Genomic DNA, 22,495 nt, shown 5'->3' with positions numbered 1-22,495 from the left:
TCTGCAAACTCACTGCAATTAAATTGCACTTCATGTGCCCCTGTAAGAGAAGTATCATTGCCAGTTTACCGAAGAAGAAACAGACAGAGAAAGGTTGTGGATTGCCCAAGATCAAGTAGGCAGAGGTAGCAACAGAACCTATGAGCCTTGATTCCCAGCTTCTTGTGCTGATCTCTCTCTGCTCCATTCTAACTTCTTAATTTTATTCCCTCAAAACTCTGAAATATTCCTGAAATTTCCCAGGCTTAGTTTCAGTTCTAATGTGAATGTTTATGGAGGACCCCCCCAATCACACAACTGTCCAAAGAAAAGACACTTCTTTATGGTTTGAGAACTTACTGCCAGACCGCCCTTCCTAGCAACAAACATTCACAATTTAGACTGAGATGTCTTCAGTTTAATTATTGTTTTACATAAAACTGTCCATCCCCCATCCTCAGGGGTGTGTAGGAAGCCTGAGACAGTCAGGAAAGTAATACATACAAAAATATTATTTACAGTGCAACATAGTGGGGAGGAGGTGGGGGAATCCAGACTGGATTTTCCACCCATCAGCCCCTCCCTCTCCCCAAACTTTCTGCCTTATGCAAACAGTGACAGTTCACTTTCAACATACAAAACAGAATATCTCAGAGCGGTTTTACTGTTTTGCGCAATCTGAGCTGGAAGGAAATTCTGAGAGGTGACTTTAAAAACAAAATAAAACAGCCTCCAACTTTAAATTAAAAATAATTCAAAAGAAAAACCTGCTTTGTATTTGAAACATCTCCAAACAATCTCCACCAGCTGCTAAAAGGTCTTGCTAGCCTGACATAAGAAAGGAATATTAATGTCCAACATGGGGCATTTCCCTGCCCCCCAGCTGTGGTTCCCTAAACACCCCTCCCACTCTTGCAACAGTCCAGCTCTGCCAACAGGATCTAATCAGTCATGACATGCCCTCTGTGGCTTCTGTTTTTATTTAGGCCCTATGTAAACACTGACTATTATTTTTTAAGACAAAGAGATCCCCTCAATGGACCATAGATAAGAATCAGTACTGTGGTTCCAGCAGTCAGGGGACAATTCCTGGCTGGCTGTAGTAGAGCTAAAGCTTTAGCCTTTAGAAGGGACCTATGGAAGAGTTAAGGCCCTAAATGTAAGTTCTGGTTTTGAAAGAGGGTTATAGTAAACCTATTAAGAACAGCAGTGGCAGGTAGGTTTGAACCACAGTCCCTGGGGGGTTGGGGAGGAGGCTCCTGCCTTGCTTCCCACCCTGAACGGGGTGGTCTCTGCGAGGAATATCCAGTTTCAGAAGCCTGGTGCCAAGGAATCAGACGTCCATGCAAGATCAGCTAGGAAGGGGCACAATTAAGTCTCCCAGGCCCTTCATGCATCAGCAGTTTGACGCTCAGGTCCCAATGACCCCAGAGTTGGGCCAACCTCTCCTCCTCTGTGTACTTCATGGGGGACGGAGCTTGCTTTCCTCCTGCGCTCATAGCAATGGATCTGTCCCAGGGGTTACGAGGGGGCCATATGCCCATGGCAGGAGGTATCATGGGCTGCTGGCTTAGCAATCCACAGGAGAGGTGGGTGGAGGGGTTAAGTGCAGAGATCACCAGGAAATGGTCCGTCTGGATGGCTGTTTGGCTTTACGGGGGGAGAAAAGAGGCCCTCACACCAGCTCATCCAGGAGTGTCCCAATGCCTTGGTGGGGCTCCGTGGGGCCTGTGATGGGCTTGTTGCACATAGGACAGACACAGCGAACCTCCAGCCATTTCACTAGACACCTGCAGCCAAGAAACAGAGATGGAGGGGGTGAATTTAGGACAGACTTGTCCTTCACCAGCTCCCTGAGCCCACTACCCTCCTCACTGCTGCCCTCCCACGTATGATATCATGGGTCCATGCAACCCAGCAGGCTCCTCCAACTGGCATGCGCCCAGCCAGATGGGAAGAGAGTCATTTCTCCTCTCTGTGCCCAGCTGTCCCCGTGCCTCCCATTCTCTCCCTTGCTTATCAACATGCTGCTGTATGTTACCCTGGTGCCCCGCTCCTCATCCAGGGATCCCAAAGCATGTGACTGTGAGAAGGCTCCAGAGGTAGGAGAGAGCTTTACCTCTGTTCCTCCCTGGTGCTCAGGAGCAGGATAGTCCCAAGCAGATCTCCCACCTCACCCTTCCCTAGTCAGTGCTTCTCTCTGAACACAGGCTTTGAATGGAGAGGGGGAAGCAGTGACTCTGTGTTTCAACAGGGATCTGTCCCTTCCTGGAGTCTGGATTCCCTGCTCTCGCTCATGCAGTGGAGGGGGCTGCAGAAATCAAGGGGGCCAGCTGCAAGTGCTGATTTAGAAACTCAGTCTGAAGGCCTGGAAGGGACCTCCCATGTCTTCCAAGTCCAGTCCTTTGCTATCACAGGCAACCCCATCATATAATCCTACTCAAATTTACCAACATCTTAAAACAAGCCCTGCACTGTTTATCCCCACTGCTCCTAGTGGGAGGCTGGTCCAGAGCCTCACTCCCTGGTGGCTAGAAACCATCTTCTCATGTGCAGCCTAAATTTATTCCTGGCCAGTTTACACCCAGCCAAGATGTGAATCCCCAAAGCAAAGACAGGCTGAGCCCTAATGATGGGAGGAAGTCTGTCCTGGCTCCCCAGCTGGGTTAGCATAGGGCTAGAAGGCAAAGGGGTGTAGCCGGGTGACTTGTGCACATTATTATCTAGCTGGCTTAGAGCTGCTCTGGGCATCTTTGCCATCCTGAGAGGGGAAAGGACCAGACATGGGGCCCCTTACCACCCAGGAGCTGTATGAGGCATGGGCTGGGCCTCTCTCCAATCATAGGCATGAGAGGCATAACTGAACACTGGGCCTTGGGCCAAGCTGGGGGCATGGAGCAGGCTCTGGGCTGTCCTTGGCAGCTACTCACTTTCTGTGGAAGGCATGTTGGCATGGCAACACTCCCAGCTCATCTTTCACTTTAAAGTCTTCCAGGCAGACGGCACAGGTCTGCTGTGGGGAGACAAGGGGGGGGGAGGAGAGAGAAAATGAGCCTGCAGAACAAAGCATCACACCCCACAGGCACCAGAGAGCCCAGACGGAACCAGCCGCACACCATCACCAGCACCGCTTCTCTTTTGCTCCCTCGGCAGCTCATTTCACACAGCCAACAACAGCCCTTGGAAGGGAAGCTTGCTCACTGATAACAGGCTGCATCTGCACAGGTAGGGGCCTACCTAGCATCTTTGTCTCCCAGAGCCACCCAAATGACCCGCAAAAAGCATCCTCAGCATGACACAGGCCTTGTGTGGGGCCACACAGTGACTCAGTGGTAGTCCCAGGTGGGTAAGCTGAGCTCTCCGGGCTAGTGAATGTTCGTCTGACCTCGAAACCCCATCTTGTTACAAGAGTAGAGTTTTTTTAAAAGGCATCTGCTCCCAGGCAGCGAAATTATCATAAGGGCTCAGGTCCTGCTGGACCTCTCTCTTATCCTTCAGGTAACAAGAGCAGAAAGAAAAGGGGCTTAGAGGGGGGCAGCAATCCCATGAGGCCTGTTCAGGTTAAAAATCAGAGTGGAGGCTGTCCTTACCCCATGCAAATTTAACTTCCTGGCATCACCTTTCAAGACCACCTGTGGGAGAAAAGGGAAAAGAAGGAGGCAGAAGCAGTTATCAAAACGACTGGTGTGGTTATTTTTAACTAAGCAAATGTTGTGCTTATGAAAGTTGTCAGCCTGACAGTGCTGGAGACAGAAGGCCTCTGTTTATCCAGAGAGCAGGCAGTGCTCAAGTAGTAGCAGTGCTAACTAATAATGGGCACACAATTCTGCCAGTCTGAGCTTCGACTCAGGATAACCCCAGGACTGGGAGAGCGAGGTGGGCTCCAGGTCAGAACTGAAGTGCAGCCACAGAGCGGTGTGTGGGGAGCCCTGGCATGGAACAGCAAGGCCGGACTTAGGCCTGTCTAGGGCTCCCAGAGCTGGAAAGTAAGGGACCTGCAAATCAGGATTGAGAGGCATTGGCAGAGCAATGTGGGGGAGACCAGGCCTAGAAGAGAAGAGCAGGCAGCAGGTCAGCACTGAGGGGCATTGGCAGAGCTCTGTGGAGAGGCCTGCCCTGCACATTCCTGACTCCAGCCAGCAGTGACAGTCCCTCCCTCTCCTCCCCAGAAATAAAATCCTTTTGCTCCCTTTTGGACATTTGACCTTGGACAAAGAGCCTCTGCAGTGGCTGGTCTTTCCCCTGCAAGACTGCCCGGGGCCTATTCCCCTGTTGTATATGATTCCCATTGTAATCCTGACTGGCTTTTTCCCAGCACTGGCTTTGCTTTGGCTCTTTATTCAGTTCAGTGGCATTCTCCAAGCTGACAGCCCAGCACTAAACCACCCTGGGCATTCCCCTTCAGACCCAATATGCAGCCATGCCTCAGCTCTGTTCTCTGTAGGTTCTCAGATCCCATGCACCACTTGTGTTTCTACTCTGAAGGCCTGGGAGGTAAGCTCACAGCCTTGCACTGGTCTCCCGCTCAGGGGTGAATTTCACCCTCTTGTGAACAACAGAGCTGTACTAAGACCCTGCCTCTAGAAACGAAGGTCAAGCTATTTGTTCAAATCCAGTTCCAGGTCAGCAGTGACCTCGAGTTATTCCCATCGATGGCTTTCTCTGGTGTCAGTCCAGCTCCTCATAGAAAAGTGCATTGCTCACAATCCCCTCCCCTCACTAGCACTAATCTACATGCTTGTAAATATCATAGGCCTGCCGTGAAACCATACCGAAATATTTAGAAATTAGCCACGCTTTACCTCCTTGTATCCAAATCTTTCACTCTGTGCCTGATGCCGAAGTTTGCTGGTGAAGGAAAAATAATATATTCTGTCATAAAACATGCTTTGTGAAAGTCAGTTGAGGCTGATAAGGTACTCAAATGCAAAACTCAAGCTCATAAAACTAAGGAAATACAGAGTAAAGCCTACATACATCATCCCACACAGACATCCCCACAGACACACACCATCTGTCCCCCCTCAGACCCAAACCAACTACAGTTACTGGGACCCAAATCCTCAGAGATATTTAGGAGGTTGGTACTCCCATTGATTTTGGGAGTTAGATGCCTAAATACCTTTGCGGATCTGGGCCCAAGGTCACACCCAAACCACCTTTACTCTGCCCTTCATTTGATTCCAGTGATCCTGTGGGATATGGGAATTTTCAGTTGGAGAGGACCAGGAAAGGCCATCAAAGCCTGAGCAGGACAATGAGAAGGTCAGAGACAAGTCTGCTTTCTCTGCTGAGCTATATTGTTGATGCAAATCTGATCTAACTGCACAAGAGGCATGAGGGGAGTTTGGCTTGGGGCTCTATGATTGGATGAGATTAGACTCAATCATGACCATCAGCAACTAAAAGTCATCACCTCCTGAAGGCTCTTTTGGATTCTCTAAGAGGTGACCTTTGTCCAGCTTATAGTCTGAGAGGTGCCTGTATCAAAAAGAAACATGGCCTGTTTCTCACTAAATGGCCCCCTGGCTTCTGGTTTCAGCAGAGAAGCCAAGAACTGAATAAGCCAAGGAGAATGAGCTCCCTTCTTCCAGCTCCTCCTGGAAGGGTGACCAAGGAAATAAAGGACAAAGCTTATTGTTAAGGGACACCAACCCACAGAGATTTATTCATAGTGCAAAGTACATTGCAATTAGAGTGAATGGGCCTTTTCATAAGAGACTCTTGGGCAGTCAGTCCAGAACTTTTCACTGACAGTATATTCAATATTTTTTAAAAAAAGAATTCCTACACTTCTTTAAATCAGTTAAAAAAAATCAGATGAGATTTTCAGCATTCATATTTAACAATTAAGTAGCATTTATGAAGTGTTTCAGACATTCACCCTGGCACTTAATAACCCCGCTCAGGGAAGAAGCGTCAAGTAGGAACAGTGAGACGTACGGGTGTTGTAGAGTGTTGAGCACTCATAATGGGAACCCATAAAGCTGGACGCAGATTTTCAAAAGCTTCCTCTGATTTGCGGAGTTCCCATGTTGGGGACCCCAGTTTGAGATGGCTTGTGCCTTTCAGACACACTGAGCACCTGCATCTCCCACTGACTTCAGCTAGAGTTATTAGAACCCAAAGTCAAGCCCAAGGTGTCTCAAGTTGGGCACCCGGTAACAGGCAGCTGAAGATAGTGGTCACTTTGGAGAATTTTGGCCTTAGTGTCTTATCCAAGGCCACAGACAGGAAGCCATTTCTGAGGTGGGACTAGAACTCATGCGTACCCAGCTCCCAGATTTGTGTTTGGACCATTATGCCAGGCCTGTCCATGATCCAAATAAAACTGAGACAACGTCCCTCCCTTCACTCCTCTGCAAGTGAAAGCAGCTGGCACACACACTGCTGCAGGGAGGGTATTTATTCAGGACACTAGTCTGCTGTTGTCCAAAGGCAGCAAGTTCATTGCTAAACAGAGCACAGCATCTCCCAAAATACCAGCAGGAATCAGAGGACGGGGCCCGATAAGATCATGCAGCCTGCGGCCCCAATTGTTTCACTTAGGAAGTAGTGAGCGCTCCAGGAAGCGCTGTATTTCCAGAGTTCTGCTGACCTGTCAACAGCAGCTCGGTCTGGCCCCAACCTCAGTCTGATGAGGGAGCAGGGGAGGGGGAGGCAGCACTGTCCCAAAACTCCAGTGGGACGTTACACAGGGTGGTGACAAAAAGAGATCCCTGACCTAGTACAGGCATCGAATGGCTTTGTTCGTTTCTCCTGCACCCCTGGCTCAGGAAACATCACCCCCCAGTCCCACCACGATGAAGCTCTCGTGGAAAAGCCTCTTGGCTGAGGGATACCATCCCACTATCTATGCTGAGCATCGCAGGAGCCTGGGAAGTCTGTTACCCCAGCAACTGAGTTGTGTCTATAAGCTGTGCTTCTCTTCCCCGAGCACTGCCAGCATCTTGCAAGCTGTTTGCCTGCTGTGCCCAGCCACAGATGGGGAGGGGCCTGGCTTATAGACACTCTGGGAGAAGGGAGGGAGGATGGGTGGGTGAGAACGTGTGGTAGGGCCAGATAAGACACATGCCCCATCCCCATAAGGACAAAGAGCTCCTCCCATCTTACCCAGAAACTTGTTTTATTTTCCCATGTGTTCCTCTCTTGCTTTGATTTATGCAGAGGGATTTTATTCCCCAGAGGACGGGACAGGATGCAGCACCTGGTCCTTGACAAGTTCCTGTTTCGCACCTGTCTGTATTACAGCTGGGCTGGGTTACCTCACTGCCCTCCAACCATAGAGCATTGCGCACATCTGCAGTCCCCCTTTGAACCCAGGAAGTCAGAGTAGCTGCTTTCCTCAAGTTGTTCAGGGAGCCAGTGTCACAGGATCACCCATCCACTGCTCTAACTGGATAAAGAAGCCGGGACTATATGGCTTGTCCTGGCCCCCCCCTGCTGAATAATCACTGCTGACAAAATGAAAATAAACCCCCATGTCCCTACATGTGCAACAGCCACCCCTCCCCATGTCAACCAGAGCTGTTATCCTATAGTGCCCAGACATGGGGTAGAGGGATAGAACACAGCACATACTTGGCCAGCGTGTTACACAGGGGAGGTTCTTACTGAGCCATCTCCTGTGTGTATGACTGGCAAGCTGGGGCTGGCATGAGGCTGTATATTTATCTCTGTGGTTCCTCTCGCTGTATTCATGTCTCTCTCTCTCTCAGAATCTCCGCTCATTCCCAGCCTCCAAGTGAATGTTAGACAGCAGAGGCCTGAGAAGGGCCCCTCACACATACAGAGCATCCTTTATGTGCTGTAAGCAGGAGGGGAGTAACAGCTGCAGGAATGGCTTACTATCAACCAGAACAATTTCCTGGGCAGCCTGCCTCCCCAGTTCCCCACGCGTGCAAGCCAGAGAGACAACCAGGCTCATTATCCAAGCTGTAAAAAACCCAGGTCACTCAGTGCCTCCTCCAGACCCAACAGCTTATTCTTTTTAATTAATAATATTAACTAATTCAGTAGAGCAAGGGAGCAGCTGAGGGTGGGGGACAAGTTCCAGAGCAGGGCAGGGCAGGGCACGGCTGCTTGGCATGAGCTAGCACGGGGCAAGGGTACTGTGTCCACAGCGGTCTCTCTGGCAGGGTGGGCATCAGATCTGAGCCTGTGAGAGGCAGCTGCTGTGCTCCCTGCCCCCAACAAGATCCCACTGCAGAATCCAGAAGCTGCGGGGCATGGCAAAAAGGCAGATATTACACTGCCAAAGGCTGCAGAGTTAGGTCACGGGGTACCGGGAGGGGACTGACTCCCCCTCTCTTATCGGGGAGCTTTAGGTTTCCTGAAGGTTTGATCATTCCCTTGCAAAGGACAGGTGCTTTTAGATCCATCCCACACAGCACGTTACAATTGCAAGATTGAGGGGCACTAGCAGAGCTGGGGAAGCTGAGGGGGAGCCCAGGATGGAAGGGCTGCAGAACAGGAGGAAGGTGCAAAGTCAAGCTGGACAGGGTCTCAGGACTGGGACAGCAGGGGCTGCTGCAGGGTAGAAGTGAAGTACATTAGCAGAGCTGGGTGGGGCCCAGCTGTAGGGTAATGAATTCAATTTTTCACCAACCCACTCAAACTTTTCTAGAAATCCCAGTTGCTGCTAAACTCGAGAGTTTAAAAATAGCCTTCTTCCACAGGGAAGGGTAATGAAAAGACACATCCTCCCCCCTTCCCCTATAAACAATACATCAGTCTTGCTCAGTCACCTGAATAATACCCCCCCCCTTCCTGCCACTTCCTGTTCTGCTCAGTCCAACTCCCTTACTTAGATGGAGCCCTGCAGAGACCAGGATCCTGGCTTGGCTTGGCGCCCTCGCAGGGAGTCGATTGTTTGCTCCTTGGGGAAACGGGGCGAGTGCTCTTGGCAAATGTTTCCCAGCAGGCTATGGACATAAACAGCAGAGAGGCAGCGGCAAGCAGTTGGCTCAGAGCAGGGCTAGACAACATGGTGCTGAAAATGCCCAAGCCCTTCCACATTCCCGTGTCTGCTGTGGCTACCCTGGGTGGAGGTACGAAGAAGGGGGGGAGTTCCTTGTCCCATTTTTGCCAGCGCAGATGCAGCTTAGATCTCAAAGTGGGCTGCCAAAAATGGAGGCACCTAAAATCAGAGGCTGCTTTTGGGAAAAAAAAAAAAGAAAAAGAAAAAGAAAAAGGCCTAAATGACTTACCCAAGGTCTAACAGTGGCAAAGTCCAGAAAAGAACCCAGATGTCTTGATTCTCAGGCCTGGACTGAGACCACTAACCCAGTCTTTCCCCATGCTGTTCTGGGCATGAGCACATGAGTTTGCCTGGTAGTCCACACTGGAAAACACCCCTTCCCTTCTGCTGTCTCCCCAACATATTACTCGGCGGTGGGAGGGGCTTTATTTGAAGCAGGAGAAGCTGTACTGGGCCAATTAACAGCTGCTGTTCCAAAAGGTGACACATGGAAGGACCAGATGACAACAGAAGCCTCCATATGTGGAAGGGAAATTGCTGCTCAGAAGCTGCTTTTGATACTTGATTTGCTGGGGCAAAAATGCCCTCAATCCTACCAGATTATTTCCCCCGCTATCCTCTCCCAGCCCTCCTCCCAAACTCCATCCCTCCTCAGTGGAGAGCTTTCCCAGCAGTGCCAGGCCTGGGTAAACATGGGGTTAATGCTCATGGATTTGTGACCATGACCAGCCATGACGCTCAAGGCAGACGGATGGGCTCTAGCGACACAGAAGAGATGAAATTATTCTAATAGGTTTAATAAAAATAATAGATCTCAGACTAGGAATGGAGGCGACAGGCAGCTTCTGGGAGGCTAGTCAAAGCTTCTAAAAATAGTTCCAGATCCTCTGATGATGCCATCTGCAGAATTCCCCTGGTGCATGTCAACACAGAGGTCAGGTCTGCAGCAGGTCTCTTCCTCCTTCCCTGGCTCTGTAACCCCAAACACAAATCAGCTATGCGTCTGGCAAGCAGTTGATTGTTTCCTCGTTGGCGGGGAGAGAGCTGGGGCGACTGCTCTTGACAAATGGTTCCTAGCAGATTACAGGGCGTACAAGGGTGGGGAAGGAGGGATGGTTATTTTTTAAGGGGTCACCCCTAAATACCACTGTGGTAGAATCACTGTATGATTGCAGTATGAATGAGGTATACGACAGCCTCCGGTTATAATTTGCAGTGGGAAGGGTATTACTTCTGCTTCCTTAAAGGGACTTGGAGGTCAGCAGAGCCAATGGTGTATTTTCCCTCACACAAAGGTCTGCAAAGCCCATGAAGCTCTTCACTGGTCTTATTCAAACCATGTTTGAGGGCTCTTTAAAGCAAAAAAAAAAAACAAAAAAAAAACCAAAAAACAGTTGCAACAGCCCAGCACTCAGAAGCAACCCTACAATAACAAATCAGAGCGCTCAGTGCAGGGCTCATAAGCAACCCTACGAAAACAAACTCCTGTGTTTGTGTGCTGGAGGAAAAATTTGCTAATGCAACATTTAAGGCATTTGTGGTAGCCAAGCAGAAAGACAAAGGAACATATAGATCTTTGTATTATATGTATATAAAAGTGACTCCATACAGTGGGGCTGTTCAGTGGGTTTGTTTGGGATTCACCCCAGTGGGATCCCACTAGGCTCAGTGATCAGTGAGAGTTTGAGGTTGCTAGGATTCTTCATGGGAGCTCTTAAAACAAGGGTAAGTTAGTCTGAGTCAGGGTTGCCAACTATCATAGATTTTATCATGAGTCTCAGGATTTTCTTCAAGACCCAGCTCCTGGTGACATGTGATTATGTGAGACTCTCAGCTTTCACCTAAAAAAATTCCAGTTGGTCCCCTGGGCCCTACTGTCCTTAGACCACCCAAAAAGCAGCTGGGGGTGAAACTTTCCCAGGCTGGAGCCCTGAGGTCATCTGATAGACAGGCTCCCCTGTATCCTCCAAGCCAGGTGCAGGCAGAGCCCATTGGGTCCCTAGCTCACCTGATGAAGTAGCAGCAGAAGATGAGACTGAGCACAAAGACAAAGATGCCGGTGCCAAAAATGACCATGTAGATATTCAGCGGTAGATCCTGGAAGGTGATGGGAGGCATTGTGCACGATTTATTGGTATAAATCAGCCCCAAACCACAGAAGCATCCTTTGGAGAGAGAGAAACAGCCTTTAGAATGAAGAATGAAAGAGATAAAATGGAAGATCAAATTTACCCTTCTTAGAGAAATGCAACTCTCTTTCCCCAAATTCTCTGCTTGGGGCACAGACAGCGCAATTGTAACCCACTGTAGCATTTGTGTTGTTCCTCTTGTTACATCCCCCAGCTAGACAGCCTGGCTCTTTAACTCAAGATGTAAAGATTAATGCTTCTAGCTTTGGAGATCCCCTTTCAGTTCCTGGGGTGTTGGCCATCACACTATAGTTATGGCTTTAATCCTTAGTGGGAAGGAAGGGAATCTGGCTAAGCTGGGCTCCAGCCACTGAACAGATACCTTCGTGGATTCTCCTCAGACACATCATGCACCATAATGGGTAGCTATGCAGAAGAAAGTGACTAAGAGGAGGGGTATACTGCAAAAGGAGGGGTGTTCTTAATTTGGGATAGCGAACAGCGGTGAAGACACAGCAAACCAGATTACCAGTTCAAATTTAAGCCTATAGGGCAACCTGGAGTTGACCCTGAGCTGCTAATCTGAGTTAAAAGCCGTATTGTCATGTCTCCACTGCTAGTTTAACCTGAATTAGCTAACCCCAGTTAAGAACACCCTTTTTTTGCAGTGTGCACAGGTTTGCAAGGATTAGATTAAAAAAAAAAATAAGTAAACGTTGATTTCCTCACCCACATACAAACCAAAGAAAAGTTATTTCCACCAATAATACTACTAATTTAGATAGGCAAAGTAAGAAAATCCTGTTTAAGAAATTATTAGAGTTAAAATCCAGTGACCTAGACTTTTGAATTAGGCTGGTTACCAATGGACTAGTGAATGAATAGTAAAAACGGGTCAGAATTGACCTAAAGAGATTTACTTTGTATTTTTTGGCATGTGGCGTTGACAATTTGTGTTTTAACAGTTTATAAAGCTTTAATGTTTTGAATCTCAACATCGATGGTCATTAAATAATGTTCTGATGCCCCCCCCACCATAATTTCTCACAATTGTGAAAATTTAAAATGGGTAAAAAAAGCTTAAAAATCAGCCATTGATTATGGCTGTCAAAATTATAAACAAATAAAAATCAAATTCTGCCAAGCCTAAGTGCGGGCATACCCTATGTAAGAATGGCCTCTGCTCACACAGCATCTCTCTGCTCCCCGTTAGTCTGAGTCCTCACGGCTGATTTCACTGCCTCAAAGTATGCTTTCACTCCCATTAGCCTTGTGGGGCCAACACTGCCACAGAAGAGCAAACGGGAGTCTTGCTCTGACACAAGCATCCACTAGAGAGGATCCAGTCCAACTGCAGAAACTTTATTGTGGCTTGTAGAATGAAGGACCCTGCTCTGGAGCTGTGAATGAGTGTGTGTGAGAGAGAAAAGAAATAGCCTTACTGTGTCCTCTTTACAAAGTCTCTTTTATGGCCATTGCCACATCTTTAACGCAATACCTTTATCTCCCGGAGATCTTCCCCCGGGAGACTCAAGACTTGTTAGGGCTCCTTGGGGATTGCCTTAGCCGAAGGCCACCTTTGTTCTACCTCAACTGGATTCTTGGTGTGACACTGTTCTTAGCACGTTCCCCTTGATCCCCAAGGCCAGAGATTTCAGTTCTGCAAGTCAATCTTTGGGTTTACGTGCACTGGAGACTTGCCCTGATTTCAGCAGCTGGTGAAACCCTCCAGCTTAGATGGGATAAACTGCTAAAAGCCAGTTTGCAGAGGTTAGCTGCACCAGTGCAAATATTATGGTTATTCGTTTTTATTTGTATTGCAGCAACACCTAGTGGGCCCAATCATAGACAAGGGCTGCATCGGGCTAGGTGCTGTACGAACAGAACAAAAAAGAGACAGTCCATGCCCCAAAGAGTTTACAAGCTAAACAGCAGCTTTGCTTGTCTATACGAAGGGTTCGCACTGGTGCGGCTACACAGCTGTCTAGAATCAATGCAAACCTCTGATGTAGAGAAGGCCTTAGTTTTGCATCAACAGTGCAGATGCTACAGTGCAGTCCTGCAGAATGGTGAGTGCTTCTCTGTCATAGATGCTGTCAAAAGAGGAGCAAAGGGGACACCATCCATTTGCTTCTGACCTATGCTTTTCTCAATCCCAGGGGAAACTGATTTTTATAAAAATGATCATCCTCCTTCAGCATCTTGGACTAAAAGCATCACAGCCAGGAAGCCAGGCTTTGGAAGAAAGAGAAGCACATACTCTCTATCTCCATAGAAATACACAAACTCCCTTCCTAGTCCAAGGGCACAGTAGAAAAATGCTTGAAAAACAGGGACAGTCAGCATGTGTCATTCCAGCCGTGTGTTAGCGCACAAGAGCCAGAAACGGAAATTGACTAGATCCTTCACTAGATTTCTGCTTCCAAGCCAGGAGTGGGGACACACTCAATGGGCCTGCTCCAAAACCAACTGAAGTCAAGGAGATTTTTTTCAATTGACTTCAGTGCTCTTTGAATTAGGCCCAATATGCCCATGTGTACCCAGATACACTGACCAATGCAATCCTTCTGCAGGTTATCTTGGTGCTAGAGGGTAGGATGGGATTTTACTTCTCTATCCAAATACATTCATAGGCTTGTTTCCTTAGGTTTTGGAAACTCACAGGACCCACCAGGGATGCATCTAGTTTGGGACTAGAGCCAATGGCAAAATCACAACTACTATTCCAGAGGCATCAGCCCAGGAGTCCTAAATGGGGCACAGCAGGCTCTGGTAGGAGGGCAATGGTAAAGCAGGGGATTATAAACCCAACCCTCTCAAGGAGTGGGGAGAGAGATGCAGTTCAAACAAAGAGAAGAATGCAGGGGAAAAAAACCCAAAGCCAGTGCAGACTAACTCCCCTGGAAGCTGTTAAAAAACAAGATTCTGCCATGAAAAGGCACCGGCTTTGTACTTCAAAATAATGCTGACCGAATGAAAAGGGGAGCTTTGATTTCATTTTAGATCGTGCTCAAATGGGAATTTAAAAGGACAGCAGTCTCTGAACTGAGGCCCCATCTGTGTTCTCAAGTGCCTCTTCCTTTCCCCTTTCCGCTCCAGCACCCTGTGTCCCTGCTCTGCTGAATCTCATTAAAATCCTCCTAGAGAAACATGGCTTTAATTACAGCCAATTAAATCCCCCTTCCCTCCCTGCAGCCTCTGATAATAGGGTGAAATTTCCCCTCTGCCATTAGAAACAGAGAGGGGCAGGGCAATTGGTGGAGTTGTGGACAGTGGCGCATGAGCACAGAAGTCACAGGAGAGATGCTTTGCATGCTCCAAAAGCAGCACCATCTCCCTCCAAACCAGACTCCCATAGGAGCAAAGCAGGAGGCACGGAGAAGCGGAGCTAGAGCTGCCTGGAGACAGTGGCATGTGTCTAGTGAATGGGGAGGGGTCTGTGAGCTGGGACTCCTGAGTTCTAGTCCCATCTCTTGGAGGGATTGTGAGTACAGAAGGGGACTGGGAGCCCAGGCTGCTGAAGTGAAATCCTGGCCCCCTTGAATTCAATGGCAAAATGCCCGCTGACTTCAGTGGAACCAGGATGTCACCCTTGGAGTCCACTCCCTGTTCTTCGACGCATTCACTGTATGAACTTGGGCATGTCACCTCACCTCTTGTTTTACCCATCCATTAGATAGGGATGATGCCACTTCCCTACCTGCAGAGGAGGACTGTGGGTTGTGTAATGAACAGCTATAAAGCGTTGGACAATCCTGGGATGAAAAGTGCTATGGAAGTATTATTAATTAATTGTGCTGGAAATGGCCCACCTTGATTATCATACACATTTTAAAGAGAGTGGTCACTTTGGATGGGCTATTACCAGCAGGAGAGTGAGTTTGGGGGGGGGGGGGGAGGCGGAAGGTGAGAAAACCTGGATTTGTGCTGGAAATGGCCCAACTTGATGATCACTTTAGATAAGCTATTACCAGCAGGAGAGTGGGGTGGGAGGAGGTATTGTTTCATGGTCTCTGTGTATATAATGTCTTCTGCAGTTTCCACAGTATGCATCCGATGAAGTGAGCTGTAGCTCACGAAAGCTTATGCTCAAATAAATTGGTTAGTCTCTAAGGTGCCACAAGTCCTCCTTTTCTTTTTGCGAATACAGACTAACACGGCTGTTACTCTGAAACCCATTAATTAAATAGTAGTTATTCAACAACATTCAGCTCTTCCTGTTCTGAAGTCCCAGACATCCCCCCATAGGAGGTATTTATTAGTTCGGTAGCACAGTAAGCATGCACAATGCTTGTAAACACATGAACACAAGGTTCCTATCCTAAAGATCTTACCTTCAAAGACCAGATTCTGCAACCCCTACTCACATTGCTGCTGCAGGGAGGGTCAGAGCCAAATACTATAGCTAGATGGATAATTATATGTTTGGTACTAAAATTTGTAATGATACAAATCAAGATAAGGGCTGTCAAAGTTCATGCTTCAGGGTGTAAACTGATCCTTCCAGGGGTCAGGAATGAAACTCCATATACCATCACCTTTGTGTACTGCTAGCTAAGAGCTTTATAGGGCATCTTTTTTGCACTGTTTTGAAGCATTGGGTATTCATTGAACCTGATGGAACAGTGATCAAATCTGGTATGACAGGAAGCAGGTTACTTGACTGTATGGACCAGTGGTCTGTTCCTGTATGGGAGGGGACAGGATACTGGGTTATATAGACCAGTGATCTGTTCCACTACAATAGGAAACAGCATTTATCATATTGGGACAGGCCCATCTAACTCAATATCCTGCCTTTTTTTGTATCAGAAGAAAATACATCATCTATCTAGTCTCCTATGCCACTTCCTGTTGGACTGAAAAAGATCATAAGCTCTCTTGCCATACTGGCATAGAGCAATACTCCACATTTGCCAACATCCTACTCTCTAGATCATCAGGGGCAGGAAAAGAGATTGGAGAGAAGTGATCTCTTCTCACTGTTCTGAGCAAAACTAATCAGAAATTATCAAAACATGATTAAATCACCCATCAAAAATAATGACACAATGGTGGTACCCATTGTGGCCATATTTAACTTAGAGTCCTCATTTGGGTTGTAGGCAGTGGAGCAGCTGTTACTGGATACAGGAAAGCCCATTAGAAGTCACCCCCAAACAGTAATGACTAAAGATGGTAATAATGGGCCATGCATACGTAAGAAACAGGATAAAAAAAAAATAAAAGTACACAACCCAGCAGAAGTCTACTTTGAAGCAGTGAGCTATTTTTAGCACCTACTGCAAAGTGCTAGCCACTAAATCCTGGCAGTGTCTCTGTCAAAGATTTTCAGACAGAATTTGCTACCCAGTTATATGAAGTATCTCTCTGGCAGTCTGAGATCTATTAGCAACTCAGAGGAAGGATATGGTTAAAGTCACTAGACTAGGAAGCAGGTGATCTGGGTTCAAGTCTCAGATCGGTCATAGACTCACTGTGTGATCTCGGGCAAGTGACATCAGGCTATGTGTTCAGCTCCTGTTTTCATGCTTCCAGACTTCAAAGAGTTTGGACTCCCCTCTGGCTGGGGAGTTGAGTATGAAACTCCCAGCTCATGGCTTCTCTTGCCTTGAACCCTGAAAGTGGTGACTCTAAAGGGGTTTTTTTGCATCTGCACAATGTAAAACAAACACCTGGGGCAGTTGCAAGCGGCCTAGTTGTATGGCAGGTTATCATTACTCATCTAAAGATGATCTGGACTTATGAGCAAGCCTCTTGAGTAGTTAATTAATCACTCATTTATGATGGGGTGGGAAATCCTCATCATAAATAAGTGGGCCCAGAGCTGGACTCAAAACGAGAGAGAAAAGAGAAATGAAAGCCAGCTACAGGGGATCTTGATTATGTGCATACAAAGACAGGGTGAGCTAGGCAAGGACAGTCCATATAATAATAGTAGTACCTGGCTTCTTATTTATGAAGCCCAGACAGACCTCAGAGAGCTCTTAAGCATTAATGGTGTCAAAGTGAGCTTCCCAGCAGGCCTTCACCTACACTAGTTTTAACTGAGTCAGGGGACTGGATACTAACGTTGTTCCAATGTGTAGTCTAGATGGGACCTTGCCTTTGCTCCCTTTGGACATGTCGATAAACACACACCCTTGCACAGAAGCTCCACTTCTGGGAGCACATTTCCCTGGTTCCAGTATGGCCCCATGCCTGGGGACAAGCGTAGGAGAATCATGCTCTGGCTACTGACTGTTTTCCTAACATTTCCCACTGGTGGCAGCAGCAGTGGGAATACTAGGGTGCACAAGGCACCATCGGCAGCTGGCATTTAACCACCTTGCCATCAAGACCTGCTCCAAGCAGGATGAGTGACACAGTAGTTGGAACGCATGCCTCTAAACTAAGATTCTCACTGGAACTAGCAGTGGGTGTCAAAACTACAGTAGCAACAGTGGGAAATTTTAGGAGAAAAAGGAGAAAGGAGAAAGAATAAAACCTTAGTAACTATCCCCCCACTCCTGTTCTGAAGGAAGAAGGGGACCTTGCTCTCCAGCGTGCTCTCTAGCCACAACACAGCTATTTTTAGATGCACCCACTTTGCAAGTATCATTAAAAACAGGCATGTAGAACCCAAGAGATCCAGTTAGAAATGCCAGAAAGGGAGCCAGCCAGACTTGGAAGTAGTGTCCCTTTCTAACAGCAAACTAGAGTCCTAGGCTTCATCTAGACTCCGATTTTAAAGGTGTGTTGTTGGAGCATGTTAGGTAAAGTTCTAAAAGTGTAGCCTAGCCAAGGCAGCATAACCTTTGACACATGCTAAACTAGTTGAATAATCACCAAGGCTCCTTCTAATTCAAACACCATGCCTTTAAATTCTAGCCGAGACAAAGACCTTGTCCACATGTACACCTATGTTGGTTCACGTAAATCCACTTTAAAAGCAATTTAGATGAACTGGTGCAAACCCCTTTGTAGACTCTTATTTCAGTTTAAGAGTGATTTATTTAGGTTTATCTTAAATCAATTAGGATTAGGTTTAGGTTTAAGATTAAATTAACGAAACCCTTCTTAATTCGAAATAAGAATATTGACGTAGGGGTTTGCATCGGTTTAAGCAAAATAGCGCATGTTTGTGTATAGACAAGATCTGCACTTGAACTTTTTTAACCAATCATCCTCTGATGAGGAAAGCTCCCCTCATGATGTAGAAGCCACTGCTCCATTTTGCGGAGGAAAAAGCTTACATTTGTATAGGGCCACCACAAAAACAATGAGCAGACAGCAACAATCTAATCTGTTTCCCAGAGCTGTGCTGACAGATCCTGGCTCACAAACCAGGATGCAATGAGACAAGCCATGCTAATTTTCAACATTTAAAGGCAACACAAGGAATTTTTAAAAAAATAAAAATTTGTTTGAGGAGGTTAGAGGAGACCAAACTTGTTAGCACAGGTGGGAAATTTTCTTTTTTTCCCCCCCAAGAGATACTAAGAGAGAAACTACAGAGAAAAAAAAACAGCACTTGACACTGCATCCGATGAAGTGAGCTGTAGCTCACGAAAGCTTATGCTCAAATAAATTGGTTAGTCTCTAAGGTGCCACAAGTACTCCTGTCCCTTCAAAGTTACTTGTCAAGGATAAGATTTGCATTTGCTAGCACGTATTTAGGCATGAGATCATACAGAGTCTAAGTGCCAGATTCACTCCCGAGCAATCCCAGTGAGAATGATTTTAGCCCCAGACATGTATAGGCCTGCAGATGAGAAATGGACAGCAGAACCATTGCAGGATTGGGGGCCTATGTTTGCAATTATAGCGGTATGGCAGGATTTCCATGGACTTCGCTGGGTGCAAGAGTCTGCATGCACTGCCTCATCCGGAAAAGTGCAGATGCCAGGGTCCAGCCACACTGATCAGAATCAGGGCTTTGAGCAAGTGGAGGCCTTTGAGCTAGCCTCACCCCACTTACTGTTTAATGAGATGAATCAGAAACTCAACCAGTCATTAAATAAACATCACTCCCACCCCCCCAGTAAAAAAGGTACACGCTCCACATCTGTAAACAGAATGCAACATCCATTGCAGTTCTTGCTGTGATGCTAGAAGACTTTTAAACACGTGCATTCCCCCAAACCAGTCATCTCTGTACCAAGCAGTGCACAATGGGGGTCATGGCATCCCTCCACATAAAGCTACAGGTAGGTGGCTCGTTTGACCCTCATTTACCCACTGGTATCTCTCTCTCTGACAGCATATAAATATATAATTCAGTATTCTGTAAATAGTTCAACAAAAAGCAGAATATTTGATACATTTATAAATAAATAATGGAAGTTGGAACTCAAAAGTTAACTGTAGCATGCACAAGTTGCTACAAAATATTCAACAAACCTTATTTATGTTGAAAGGTCAATTTGTCTATTAGCGTTTAGGCTTCACACACCAAGGCCCCAATCCTGCCAACACTTATGCTCATGGTTAACTTTAAGCACGTGAGTAGTCCCAAAATTCAGAAACCAAGGTGCCTAAGATTAGTCTCCTAAATCCATGCTTCAGTTCCTGAATAAGAGTGGTCTAAGTTTTCAGCGTTTCCAAGCATCCTCAGCCTCTGAAGCCAATGGAGCTGGGGGTGCTCAGAACCACTATATCCCAATCTCTGTTATTTTTTAGGAGCCTAGATATGGATGTAGGAGGCTAATTTTAAGCACCCAGGTTTGAACATTTTTCTCTGATGTCTTTGTATGTATCTTATTTTAAAGAGAATGCATTCATTCGGAACAAGTTGGCATGTAACATATGGCAAGGCCATTGGCTTCCTGTCCCCAAAGCTGCATGAGAACAGGCAGTATATGAAGAAGTGTTATGGAAGAGGAAGCCACTGGTTGCATTATATTTCACTTCAAAGCCTGCAGCTCTTTCAGAAATTTAAATAAAACTGACCTTTGTTACTCAACTATGGCTTAATGATAGAATTCCCAGCACAATTTTGAACTACTTAGTCATAAAAAATGGTTTATTATTTTTATAAAAAACTCACGAATATACTTGATTTTGTCTTCATGTGCCTTTTGTATGTTTAGCACAATACAGTGGAGATACAAGGCCCTGTCTTGAGTCCTTTTTTTAACAGGTTTATTCCCAATTTGTGGCCCCTTGAAAGAGAGAATTTCATTATAAGCAGCATCAGAAATGAATGCATGGCAAATTAATTTAGTAATTGGCTTCTATTCACTGGAGCTAAGCAGGATTCACTGTACTTGAAATAAACTGATTCTCTTCCCCACTCCCCTTCCTTTTCCCTTCTATTGTCTTTGAGCACATGGCCAATCGACTGTGTGTGTGACATGTGTTAGTTAAATTTCATGAAACTATATACAATTAAGGGAGGGAGAAACGCAATGCAAACTAGGCTTAGAACAAAAGCCTCTTGAAATAATTGATCCAAGCTCAGCCTGAGTAGGTCCAAGAAAGGATTCTTCTTGTAATTAACCACATTACATACAAAGAGCATATACCATCTGCTAGCTATTAAAACCACAACATCTCTCTCAAGAAAAAGGAAAAAAAAAAAGAGGAGCGAGAGGAATCAGACTAGGAAAACAGCAGAAAAGGAATAAAAAGTTTCTAAAACTAAACTTAAAAAATTTCTATAAAACTATTTAGAATTGTATTAAAGGAACTTTGATATTTAAAGACAACAGAGACCCCCCTTTTTTTTTTGGTAAAAGAAAATAAAAAGCAGCAGTATAAGCAAATCTAATTTGGTGGTTGGGGGGAATTGGATCCCAAAGGTTTGCTGATCTTTATTAGCCACAACAGAAGCTAAATGCTTCAAGAGCAATACCATATTCAGCTTTGTTTTTAATGGAAGCTGTGTGAATGAACTGGATCATCCTAGAAATTGTTTAACAATATTAAAATTAACCATATTCAAATTCTTACTATAAACTCCAATCATAAATGGATGAAGGAGAAAAAAAATCTCAGATCAACATGAACAAGTAAATTTAACAATGTGAGTGGGAAATATATACATTTTAACTTAATAAAGCTGGAAAAATGAATCACTAGCAAGGCCAGCTTTAGACACACACACACACAAACACAAAGTGGAAACAAAGCCTGAGCTTGCGTCTCACATGCTTCAGCAGATCTCTCCCACTCCAGATCTGTAAGGAAATGACAGACTTTTTTATCTCTTTAAAATATCTTTGGATTTTGTTTACAGAGTCAGTCTGCCTTTATAAATAGGAACAGCTTCCCACCCCACTGTGTAATACAATGAACTTGAGCACAGCTGGTGTCCATGTGGGGAGGGGAACCACTTTCTCTCAATACAAGGAGACTATGCATGCACACACACACACACACACATACAACTAGCACACACGTGCACGCACACACACACGCAACCAGCTACTCACCGTTACACCACTGAAATGGGTGCATCAATGAGTCCCAAAGTCCTGCAAGGAAAAGAGAAATAGAGAAGAGGATCCTTTCACTTGCGGGGATGGGGAGTTTAGCAGCCCTGGAAAGAGCTCTCTTCTCGCTACCAGCAGTCCAGGAAACAGGCTTGGTGGGTTTGTAAGTGACAAAAGAAAAATCCCAGAGCAAATAATGATAGAATTGCAGAGAAGGAAAGTTGATGGTTTGGGTAACAGGGGCCTGTTAGTTTGCTAGATCCTACAATTGCAATTTACAAGCAGCTCTTGCTTAGGGATTGTCTCCTACTCTCTGATACATTTCTATAAGGCTTAGAGTGACAAGAAGCAGCCTCCCCCTTCTAGCTTGTTAGCCACACACAAAACCAATCACAGCCTGAACTGCATGCCTCATTAACATACTTTCCTTTTAAAGGGTTGAGTGTGATAGGCTGGCTTTGAAGTGTCTCTCCAGCCTATGGTTTTCAGGCAACAGGCAACGTGTGCTTTTCTGCATATGGACTTAACTAATACAATGTAACTTTAAATTTATTTTCAAAAGTCTGTTAGTGAACTCAAACACAGCTGGGTTTGTCTTTCACAGGTGTGAGGGTCATCAAAGAGTCTGCTAAGAGTTAATGATTAAAGATGCATGTTTCTACAAGGGAGCTAGTCTGCTTTTTAGGGCATATACATCCTAAAAAGTAGAGTAGCTCCTCTTATTCCCTTTGAAGGTCACAAATTACAATACTTCTTAGCATTTACACCGGGCTTTGTATTGCCACAACATTGTGTTAACACTAATTAGACCTCACTATACCCTTGTTATGTAGAGATTGGGAAATCAAGGCTTGGGGTATAATGGAAGTTACTTGTCCAGGGCCATGCTCATGAAATCAGAGGTAGAGCTCGGATTAGAATTCAGGAATCCAAGGCTCCTTACCCTGGGATGAGGCCGTTGGCCCACGCTCAGAGTAACTTCAGTGCGGTGG

General features: G+C 46.1%; 1 protein-coding gene across 2 annotated transcripts; it reads right to left on the bottom strand.

Annotated features, from left to right (window-relative positions):
- Positions 1 to 375: 375 nt before the first annotated feature.
- On the bottom strand, positions 376 to 21,873 carry RNF122 (ring finger protein 122). 2 transcript variants are annotated; one of them, XM_073325179.1, is made up of 7 exons: positions 21,504 to 21,873; positions 20,117 to 20,231; positions 10,968 to 11,124; positions 4,782 to 4,827; positions 3,570 to 3,611; positions 2,910 to 2,992; positions 376 to 1,769 (listed from the first exon to the last, which is right to left on the bottom strand). In XM_073325179.1, exons 3-7 carry the CDS (start codon positions 11,075 to 11,077, stop codon positions 1,655 to 1,657), a joined length of 396 nt encoding a protein of 131 aa, XP_073181280.1. In that variant the 5' UTR covers positions 11,078 to 11,124; positions 20,117 to 20,231; positions 21,504 to 21,873; the 3' UTR covers positions 376 to 1,654. The 2 variants fall into 2 exon arrangements, with proteins under 2 accessions (XP_073181280.1, XP_073181279.1); XM_073325178.1 differs by lacking the exon at positions 20,117 to 20,231.
- Between the last annotated feature and the right edge of the window lie 622 nt (positions 21,874 to 22,495).

The sequence above is a fragment of the Lepidochelys kempii genome, chromosome 26, assembly GCF_965140285.1.
Source record: "Lepidochelys kempii isolate rLepKem1 chromosome 26, rLepKem1.hap1, whole genome shotgun sequence".
Taxonomy (NCBI): Eukaryota; Metazoa; Chordata; order Testudines; family Cheloniidae; genus Lepidochelys; species Lepidochelys kempii.
Note: the sequence above shows the minus strand (reverse complement) of the source record. Positions and strands in the feature narration are given on the sequence as shown.

Coding starts and splice junctions, on each gene's coding strand:
- RNF122 (XM_073325178.1), bottom strand. CDS start 21,528: ATGCACCCATTTCAGTGGTGTAACG. Junction 4,828..10,967: donor TTCTGCTGCTACTTCATCAG/GTGAGCTAGGGA, acceptor TTCCTTCACCAG/CAAACTTCGGCATCAGGCAC. Junction 3,612..4,781: donor AAAGATTTGGATACAAGGAG/GTAAAGCGTGGC, acceptor TTTCTCCCACAG/GTGGTCTTGAAAGGTGATGC.